Source organism: Stegostoma tigrinum, chromosome 29 (genome assembly GCF_030684315.1).
Source record: "Stegostoma tigrinum isolate sSteTig4 chromosome 29, sSteTig4.hap1, whole genome shotgun sequence".
NCBI classification, from domain to species: Eukaryota; Metazoa; Chordata; class Chondrichthyes; order Orectolobiformes; family Stegostomatidae; genus Stegostoma; species Stegostoma tigrinum.
Window position 1 is genome coordinate 291,255 of NC_081382.1, and position 10,526 is coordinate 301,780.

Below are 10,526 nucleotides of genomic sequence, written 5' to 3' on the forward strand. Positions count from 1 at the left end.
ACGAATGGTTCAAGCGGATAACTTTTCATCCCAACTGAAGGAAGTTGGAAATGCAGCAGGGTTTAAACCAGAAGTATAGTAGGACTTCGTGTTCAAAAGTGAAGTTCTGTGACCCTGAAGTACATGAGACAGAATGTATTACGATGCAAAAGTTGTGTTGCTAATTAAAAAAAAGGAAAGGGGCAAATAAAGTATTACTTACAAAAAGTGGCAAAGCATGAATGTAAGAGTGAAATGATGTAGAAGCTGAAGTTTAGATTCCCTACAGTGTGGAAACAGGCCCTTCGGCCCAACAAGTCCACACCACCCCTTGGAGCATCCCACCCAGACCCATTCCCCTATAACCCACACACCCCTGAACACTATGAGCAATTTAGCATGGCCGATCCACCTAACCTGCACATCTTTGGACTGTGGGAGGAAACGCACGCAGACATGGGGAGAACGCGCAAACTCCACACAGACAGTTGCCCGAGGCTGGAATCAAACCCAGATCCCTGGTGCTGTGAGGCTGCAGTGTTAACCACTGAGTCACCATGCTGTCCTAAAGTTCTGATCTAAAATGTTTTAGTTTAGACATTGAGTCTAGAAAGTGACCCTTTTAGAAGCTAAGGTCCATTTCTTGATCTCTGCTGTTAATGAGAAACTTTGGGCCCTGGTGTCTGTTCTCTTATTCACTGATACCGGAGTTCATTGGTGATCATTTCCATTTACTCCATTTTCTATCATTATCATAAGTCTTCATATCCTCAATTAACCAAATTTTACTTGTCTCAGATTTAAAATAAAACACTGAATCAAACAGGAATGGCCACGTACAGAAGTAAGCCTGAATGTTACAGCCTTATTTGTATGCAAAATTGTTCATTAATTTAAATTTTGGACTCTCTGGATTTAATTTACTTCTAGGTCTTAGTTCTCGATCCACAAACAGACTTCTCAACTGTTTGTTCCACTGAACATTGTGAAAAAAATTAATTAAATCCCTCCAGAGGTTCTCGGGAACTGTATTACTGGCACTGGATATGAAGGTCCAGAGGTAACAATGGAATTAATGACTGTTTCACCAATTATGGGCTGAGACAGGGATGGGTCTGTTTTGCAGATGGAAGCAATGATTATACGAAGGCTGCATTATGAAGCCACAGTGGAAACAGGATTCATCCACAGTCAGTTCCCACTGAGCTCTGATGGAGTCAGTGAGATCCACAAAACATTTTCATGGAAGCACTAAGGATGTCGCCGCATCTGCCACACCTGAATCCATTCCTAAGCTTCAGATCACATCTGTCACCGAGCCCTCAGGTTGAACTTTAGATTTCCTATCAACACAGCAACTGATTCATGGAAAGAAATGAGTAAAGAAAGAGAGTGATGTCAGGCAAGGGGGAACTGAATGGAACCAGACAGTGTATTGCTGAAAATACATTTGTAATCAAAAGACACAGAATATTTACAGTATAATCTTTACTTTTTTATGACAGAAACCTTTCTTTTAACATTTTGTCCAGATGTGTAGATCAGAGTATTCAGTGAGGAAGAGTGAGCAGGAGCCTGACATTGCGTTTCCCATTTTGGCCTGTAGTGATCAATGATACTGTGCTCCAGGTCATTTTCTTTGTATCTTGTTCACTGACTAAGAACTGATTGCTTGAGATGAATTTTAATTTTTATGGCATGTCTAATTCTCCTGTCAGTTACGTTTTTATTGTTCAGGTTTGTATAAAGGTTGCTCACTGCTAACAGCACGTTACATTGGCTTTGCTCCTCCAGCCTCTTTCACTTTGTTGCTCACGCAGGCATTCCTTGTCCATTAGAAAAGGAGTTGTATCAAGTTGCTACTCCTCCTTCGCCTTTCAGTCCATTCCTCACATGGACTCCTCATTCCATCATCGCTGTAGTTAATATTGGATCTCATTTACTTGGACTTATTCGTCAATTGTATTATCTTTATAACTGGATATTTCACTGCATACTTTAACTGGTCTCTGAAATTTTTATGCGTCACCACATAAATAAATGCATTTGTGCAGCAGCTTAAGTTCCGCAGCATATATGCGATTTGCTCAAAGAGATAAAATGCATCAGTATCCAAGAAATAACCAGTTTCAAAGAAATATAAAATATACACCAACCAGAGAAGTATGAAGCTCGCAGATAAGGCAAAGAGTAAAATCACAGATTTCTTTCTGCTCTCTATCTCTGGGTCATTCTCAGTTTTTCTCTGACCCCTCAGTCCCTTACGCACTTTAATGGCCTCAAAGATGTGTCTGACAGTCATAATGTTGATAAAGAGGATAAAAGTGAATGGGAAAAATGGCGTTAAAAATTTTTCAAAATATTTAAAACTTGCCCACTGACGACCATAATAATAACTGTAGCTGGTATAACAATACCATGAAACATTTTTGATGATCTCGCTAGGTTCAAATCGAAAGTAGTTGGGAATGTTCTTTAAAGAAAAGAAAATGCAGATTGTTGCTAGAACCCTCATTGCAGTTTTCTCTGTGCAATACTTAGTTTTCATCTGATGAAAACAAATGGCGACAAAACGATCAAAAGAAAAAGCAGCAGTGAACCAGACAGAACAATCAATTGCAAGGTTAGAGAGAATGTTGTTGACACTACAAACAGCAGTGATATTCAGGAAAGACCGTGGATAATAATAGTAAGTAAACCGAATAAGTATGACATCAAAAATAATGAACAGTAGATCAAACACTGCCATGGCTACCAGATAGCGAGTGGTGCATGTCGATAGACCACACTTGTCCCAAGATAAGAATACAATCACCACTAGACTAACTGTAAGAAAAAGAAAGAACAGAAGAGACTTCAAGTTACTGTTCAAATATTCTTTATGCCTGGTGGAATTTAGCACAAATGTTGTTCAGTGTCATATCATCTGAACCACCACAGTAAATCTCTCAAATGAATTATTTTGATTCCCAGAAACACAGTCATATACTCAATATTTTTGGGGTGGGCACAAGTTGACTTATGCTTTATAAGTTACTCTGACTGGCTTCCCATAAGCTTCCCAGAAGATCACAACATCCACACAAAAACACCCGGGATCAGTGAAATAGAGAATGGTAGACGCTTAACACAAACATTGATTGCACATTTCCTGTATTTCATTTTGGAGTTTCCACAGCTCAGATTGCTTAAAGAATTGTTTAGCCACATGACAGGCACTCCACAGTGTCGAGGAATGGATGCCCTCCACAATATGGACAAACAGATTATTGGACATTCAGACCCTCCTTCTTGCATAGGATTGAACATCCTGACTATCTGAATTGAAAGGTATTCAACAGTGAATCCAAACACCATGTGCCAGGTCACATACCCATCACAATTGTAAAAACTTCAAAATTTGATATGGATCCGTCCATATGTCCAACACTGTACACCACAGCCCCAACCCAAATAAAATCTAAATCCAGGCAGCTTTGGTAATTGCAACTGCACCACACAACCAGCCCAGCTCTTCCCCCCCACCCACTGCATCCCAAAACCAGTCCAACCTGTCTCTGCCTCCCTAACCGGTTCTTCCTCTCACCCATCCCTTCCTCCCACCCCAAGCCGCACCCCCAGCTACCTACTAACCTCATCCCACCTCCTTGACCTGTCCGTCTTCCCTGGACTGACCTATCCCCTCCCTACCTCCCCACCCACACCTTCTCCACCTATCTTCTTTACTCTCCATCTTCGGTCCACCTCCCCCTCTCTCCCTATTTATTCCAGTTCCCTCCCCCCATCCCCCTCTCTGATGAAGGGTCTAGGCCCGAAACGTCAGCTTTTGTGCTCCTGAGATGCTGCTTGGCCTGCTGTGTTCATCCAGCCTCACATTTTATTATCTTGGTAATTGCAACTTTCTGGTTTGGAAATCGAACAATTTACCTGGAATTAAACAAAGCTTCCTGCTTGATGCCCAGGCCAAACACTCGGGCTCTTCTCCCAGGTCTTCTCCTTGTGAATGGAGATGACCCTCCCACTGGAGTTAGGAATCACCATATTTGAACCAGTATTTTCCATTGAAATCACCAGAATTGAACCACAGCTTGTTCTGGTTGACTAAACATTGTAGCATTGCCTTGACTTCAGAGACTGCCTCTATGAATTCAGGCCAATGCTAAAGATTAGGAGATGTGAAAGCCTAAGGGGTCTATCACTAGACTGTTGATTAAAAGACCTGGGTAATGTCTACAATAGCAGATAATGAAATTAGAATTCAATTTTAAAAAAATTGCAATCTAATGGTGACCATTAAACTGTGGTTAATTGTCAGGAATAAAAACCCATCTTCTTCATGAGTGTCCTTTCGCGAAGGTAAGCTTTCATCCTTAAATGGTCTGACCTGTATGTGACCCAGACCCACAATATGGTGGCTCTTAACTGCCCTCTGGGCAAATCGGCATGGGTGGTAATTGCTGGCCTAGCCAGTGACGTTAACATTCTTTGAATGAATAAATGAAAATGGAGCTCCCCAAACATAGCCAAATTCCCCATCAGACTCCTGCTCCCCTTCTTAGACCATCCCCTGGGATGGGAGTAACCATTAACAAAAATATCCAATTTAAAAAGTATGATGGAGGGAAAGGCGTTGATGTGGTAGCTGTAGATTTTTTGGGGCCATGGACATGATTCTGAATAATTCCTTCAGAGATATATGATGGCTGAGATGATTGAACGCCAACAGACATAACCATCTTCACCTATAGTCAGTGTTGTACTGAAGGGAGTTGCAATCTTATTTACTGAAATTTCACAAGGGTCCTTATTGTGAATACTCTTCATAATTTATCTACGTAAGAGTGGAACTGTTCTTTTCAGAAATTAAAATATAACTATAAAGTAGGTGCATCTGATTGAGGAACAGATAATCGATGTTTCTGTAAATGCAAGTGAACGTGTGGGTTGTGTTCGAAGGTTAGAGGCTGTGGAACAAAACAGGCTGTGGGCAATGTATGATCCAGTTTGGATTCCCGGCAGAGTCAGAATGTTTGTCATTATCACACAAAAAGAAGTGAAATGCTCACAATTCTGGAAATTGGATTTGTAAGTGTGTAGTGAGATAAAGTACACAGATGGTGGGCAGAATTGAATTGTTATGTCTAAGGTCAAATATTCTCATTCATGATTTTCAGAATTTAATATACCACGTTCTGTATTCTGCTCTTCAATTCGATTAGTGATCATAAGCATAATATTGCAGGTACTAGTGTTAATTATTGATCAGACATTTCTGTTCCTATTACTAGATTTTTAAAATGTTTATATATTGCCTTAAAATGATGTACTTTTCCCATCAAAACCTCTTCCTTCCAAGGAGGACACACATGACGAAGAGGATATTGGAGATCTCTGGAAAATTAATGGTCAAGATATTATGAATTACTGATTCAAAAATTGTTAATCAAAATATAATCAGATGCAGCTGAGAAATAGTGGTAACACTTCTAGCTCTGATAATGAAGTCGAGTAGCCATGTTCCACAAATTGTACAAACCTTGCCGAAAGATTAAGCTACCTCCAAACATATTATTGAAGTGAACATAATATGTCTGTGGGGCAGTTGATCAAATAAAAATTGTTGCTCTGCTACTTTACTGATATCCATAGAAAAGCAAGAGTACTGGATCAGAAGTTCTTATTCGAGCAGATATCCTCTCAGTATTTTGAGGCCACATCAATCTGTGGGTCCAGGCTGAGGTTTGTCATCCCTATTCAGTACCATTTCATGCTAAGTAACACCTTCACTCAGAGTGATTCCTAGAGATCTGGATCAACAGTACACAACATTCCAGTCAATCACTGAATAATGCAGAGTGCCTGTGAGCAACAGAAAAAGGTTTTCTTTTCTCGTTTGGGAATTTTGGCTGTTAGTTTGGAAATATTAACTACATGCATTGATGTCACATATTAGGAACTCACATTAGCCCAGTTGTCTGTCCTCACAAATACCATAAACTCACTGGCTGATGAAAACGCCCAGGAAATTCGAAGTCATTTGTGCTGACCCTCACTTATTACCCCCTAATAACCTACTGAACACACCCTTTGCCTACCTTGTGTCTGGGCTCCCATTTGGAGCAAGCTGCCTGAGCAAGACTCACCAACAAAATCCCTTTACATTAAGGAATCGGAAACACCAGCAATCACGGAGAGGTGGGCTCTTACAAAATCTTTTTGGCCTTAGCAGACTTTGAACCACAGAGAGAGACCAGTCTTGCTAAACACTTTCGAGACCAGCTGGGACCAGTGCTCAGCCAAACTTCATCAATGTGGCCTCTGAAAACCTATTCTGCACAGTATATTGAAACAGACAATGCTGCACATTACTGGTTTAAACTCAATAAAAGTAACTGTACCATCATCTGGAATTAGCATTTGCCTGGCTAAATGGAAATACAATATTGATCAGTCGTAGGGTGAAGTAAGTATGATTTAATGCAGAAACTGATATGACCTACATTATTGCAAGACTTACCAGGAACACCAACAACAGCAAGGAAGGTGTAGTATGCTTTAGCAATCACTTGCCTTGGTAGACACATTTTGCTGTTTGTTAAACAACCTCTCCCTTCCTGTTGCTCACAATCATTTGGAATTGGCGAATTCTATCAGAGCTGGAGCTGACATGGTTCCAGAGACATAATTTTGTATTACATGGTATCCCCATTGGGGAAACTGATTACATCCTCAATTTTTTTTTCATTTTGAACGAACAAATTACAACAACAGGTTTATTTTAATGATGTCATCTCGTTGAGATTGAATTTTGTGTTTTAATACCCCAAAGACTAGATTAATTTGATCTGAAAAGGTCTCAAATGTTATTTGCAATCTGTCTTCAAACATCAAAACTTGCACTATTTCACTCACTATCAGTCCCATCGGTATTTTTTTTCCAGTGATTTTCCAGTTTTTTTACAGTGATTTTTCAGTTTTTTTACAGAGGCTAGTCAGTCCTTCAATACCTCATATTGTCGAGCTCTTTTGCAGCTGTTCTACTGCGTACTGTTGTACCACTGCTTTACTTGTTAATTCAGCTTTTCAACTCCTTTAGGAAATTCTATCTGTGAATGAGCTCTCTAATACAGAACCTGAAGCTGACACCGACCTCAACAACAGCTGGAACTTACACTTGGTAATATTTTCTCAAAACAAAGGCAAATCAAGAAACTAATTCAGATACTTAACTTCAGAATTAGAGAATAGCAGAATCAAATAGAACAGAACAAGCCCTGGCGCCCATCGTGTTTGTCCTGCAGAAATAAATTGACATCAGTCCCACTTTCTAGTGCTTGGCCTGTAACCATGAATGTTATGACATTTCAAATGTTTGTACAATTATTTTTGAAACGTTTTGAGGCTTCCTGCCTCAACTACCTTGCCGTACCGCCCCTACTATCGTCTAGGTAAGGAGACTTTTCCTCATCTCCAATAAGCCTCCTGCCTTTCAGCTTAAAATAATACCATCTTGTTGTTGGCCCTTCAACTGAGAGGGAAAACATTTTCGCAGAGAGGGTGGTGTGTGAATGGAATGAGCTACCAGATGGGTGTTGGGAGCTAGTACAATTACAACATTTAAAAGGCACTTGGATGGGTACATGAATAGGAACAGTTTAGAGGAATATGAGCCAAATGTTGGCAAATAGACCACATTAATTTAGGATACCTGGTCAGCATGGATGAATATAGAACATAGAACATTACAGCACAGTACAAGCCCTTCGGACCTCGATGTTGTGCCGACCTGTCATACCGATCTCAAGCCCATCTAACCTACACTATTCCATGTACGTCCATACGCTTAAACGTACCGAAAGTTGGCAAATCTACTACTGTTGCAGGCAAAACGTTCCATTCCCTACTACTCTCTGAGTAAAGACATCTGTCCTATATCTTTCACCTCTCAATTTAAAGCTATGCCCCCTCGTGCTCACCGTCACCATCCAAGGAAAAAGGCTTTCCCTATCCACCCTATCTAACCCTCTGATTATTTTATATGTTTCAATTAAGTCACCTCTCAACCTTCTTCTCTCTAATGAAAACAGCCTCATGTCCCTCAGCCTTTCTCATAAGACGTTCCCTCTATACCAGGAAACATCCTAGTAAATCTCTTCTGCACTCTTTCCAAAACTTCCACATCCTTCTTATAATGCGGTGACCAGAACTGTACTCAGTTCTCCAAGTGCGGCCGCACCAGAGTTTTGCACAGCTGCAGCATAATCTCTTGGTTCCGGAACTCAATTCCTCTATTAATAAAAGCTAAAACACTGTATGCCTTCTTAACAGCCCTGTCAACTTTCAAGGATCTGTGTACATGGACACCGAGATCTCTCTGCTCATCTACACTACTAAGAATCTGACCATTAGCCCAGTGCTTTGCCTTCAGGTAACTCCTACCAAAGTGCATCACCTCACACTTGTCTGCATTAAACTCCATTTGCCACCTTTCAGCCCAGCTCTGCAGCTTATCTATGTCTCTCTGCAACCTACAGCATCCTTCGTTACTATCCACAACTCCACCGACCTTAGTTTCGTCTGTAACTTTACTAACCCATCCTTCTACGCCCTCATCCAGGTCATTTATAAAAATGACAAACAGCAGTGGACCCAACATCGACCCTTGCGGTACACCACTAGTAACTGGACTCCAGGATGAACATTTCCCATCAACTACCACCCTCTGTCTTCTTTCAGCAAGCCAATTTCCGATCCAAACTGCTATATCTCCCACAATTCAATTCCTCCGCATTGTACAGTAGGGTAACCTTCTCGAACGCCTTGCTGAAATCCATATACACCACATCAACCAGTTTACTCTCATCTACCTGTTTGGTCACCTTCTCAAAGAACTCAATAAGGTTTGTGAGGCACGACCTTCCCTTCACAAAACCATGCTGAATATCCCTAATCAATTTATTCTTTTCTGGATTATTATAAATCCTATCCCTTATAACCTTTTCCAACACTTTACCAAAAACTGAGGTAAAGCTCACTGGTCTATAATTACCAGGGTTGTCTCTACTCCCCTTCTTGAACAGGGGAACCACATTTGCTATCCTCCAGTCATCTGGCACTATTCCTGTAGACAATGATGAGTTAAAGATCAATGTCAAAGGCTCAGCAATCTCCTCCCTGGCTTCCCAGAGGATCCTAGGATAAATCCCATCCGGCCCAGGGGACGTATCTATCTTTACCCTCTGTAGGATTTCTAATACCTCTTCCTTGTGAACCTCAATCCCACCTAGTCTAGTAGCCTGTATCTCAGTATTCTCCTCGACAACATTGTCGTTTTCTAGAGTGAATACTGTTGAAAAATATCCATTTAGTACTTCCCCTATCTCCTCTGACTCCACACACAACTTTCCTTGATTGGCCCTAATCTTACTTTTGTCATTCTTTTATTCCTTAAATACCTATAGAAAGCCTTAGGGTTTACCCTGATCCAATCCGCCAACAACTTCTCATGTCTCCTCCTGGCTCTTCTGAGCTCTCTCATTAGGTCTTTTCTGCCTACCTTGTAACCCTCAAGCGCCCTAACTGAGCCTTCACATCTCATCCTAACATAAGAGATAATGGGAACTGCAGATGCTGGAGAATTCCAAGATAATAAAATGTGAGGCTGGATGAACACAGCAGGCCAAGCAGCATCTCAGGAGCACAAAAGCTGATGTTTCGGGCCTAGACCCCTCTCTGATGAAGGGTCTAGGCCCGAAACGTCAGCTTTTGTGCTCCTGAGATGCTGCTTGGCCTGCTGTGTTCATCCAGCCTCACATTTTATCATCCTAACATAAGCCTTCTTCTTCCTCTTGACCAGAGATTCCACCTCCTTTGTAAACCACAGCTCCCGCGCTCTACAGCTTCCTCCCTGTCTGACAGGTACATACTTGTCTAGGACACACAGGAGCTTTTCCTTGAGTAAGCTCCACATTTCTAATGTGCCCATCCCCTGCAGTTTCCTTCCCCATCCTATGCTCCCTAAATCTTGCCTAATCTCATCATAATTGCCTTTCCCCCAGCTATAACTCTTGCCCAGTGGTATACACCTATCCCTTTCCATCACTAAAGTAAACATAACAGAATTGTGATCGCTATCACCGAAGTGCTCACCTACTTCCAAATCTAACACCTGGCCAGGCTCACTACCCAGATGAGTTGGACTAAAGGGTCTGTTTTCTTGCTGTACATCTCTATGATTTCTATATAAATATATTCAAGAGGACTGAAAACAGTTATTTTTTCTTTGCTTATTGCATTTTCCTTCCTGTTGCTGTTTACATACGTCCTGAGGTGGTTTTTGAAATCCAATTTTTCAGATCAATACATTCCAAAATCCTTTCAGACCAACTTAAAGATCGTGTTTTTAATAAAAGGTTCATAATGCAGGGATACGTCTTAGGTATCTCTCTCTCCCTCTCCCTCTCTCTGTGTTTGTCTGTCAGTCACACACAATTTTTTTTTGCCTTTGTACTTAATACTGTCCTCTGCATGGGAAAACAAATCTCTCT

The 10,526-nt window shown here is 41.1% G+C and overlaps 1 protein-coding gene across 1 annotated transcript; it reads right to left on the reverse strand.

Annotated features, from left to right (window-relative positions):
- Positions 1–1,405: 1,405 nt before the first annotated feature.
- LOC132206050 (sex peptide receptor-like) lies at positions 1,406–6,621 on the reverse strand. The gene is made up of 2 exons (XM_059638354.1): positions 6,497–6,621; positions 1,406–2,805 (listed from the first exon to the last, which is right to left on the reverse strand). The coding sequence occupies exons 1-2, from the start codon at positions 6,561–6,563 to the stop codon at positions 1,919–1,921; spliced, it is 954 nt and encodes a 317-aa protein (XP_059494337.1). The 5' UTR covers positions 6,564–6,621; the 3' UTR covers positions 1,406–1,918.
- Positions 6,622–10,526: the final 3,905 nt, after the last annotated feature.

What these genes read in the sequence shown, in the direction of transcription:
- LOC132206050 (XM_059638354.1), bottom strand. Translation starts at nt 6,563, where the DNA reads ATGTGTCTACCAAGGCAAGTGATTGCTAAAGCATACTACACCTTCCTT. An exon ending in TGCTGTTGTTGGTGTTCCTG is followed by an intron (nt 2,806 to 6,496) that starts GTAAGTCTTGCA and finishes TTTTTCTTACAG; the next exon opens with TTAGTCTAGTGGTGATTGTA.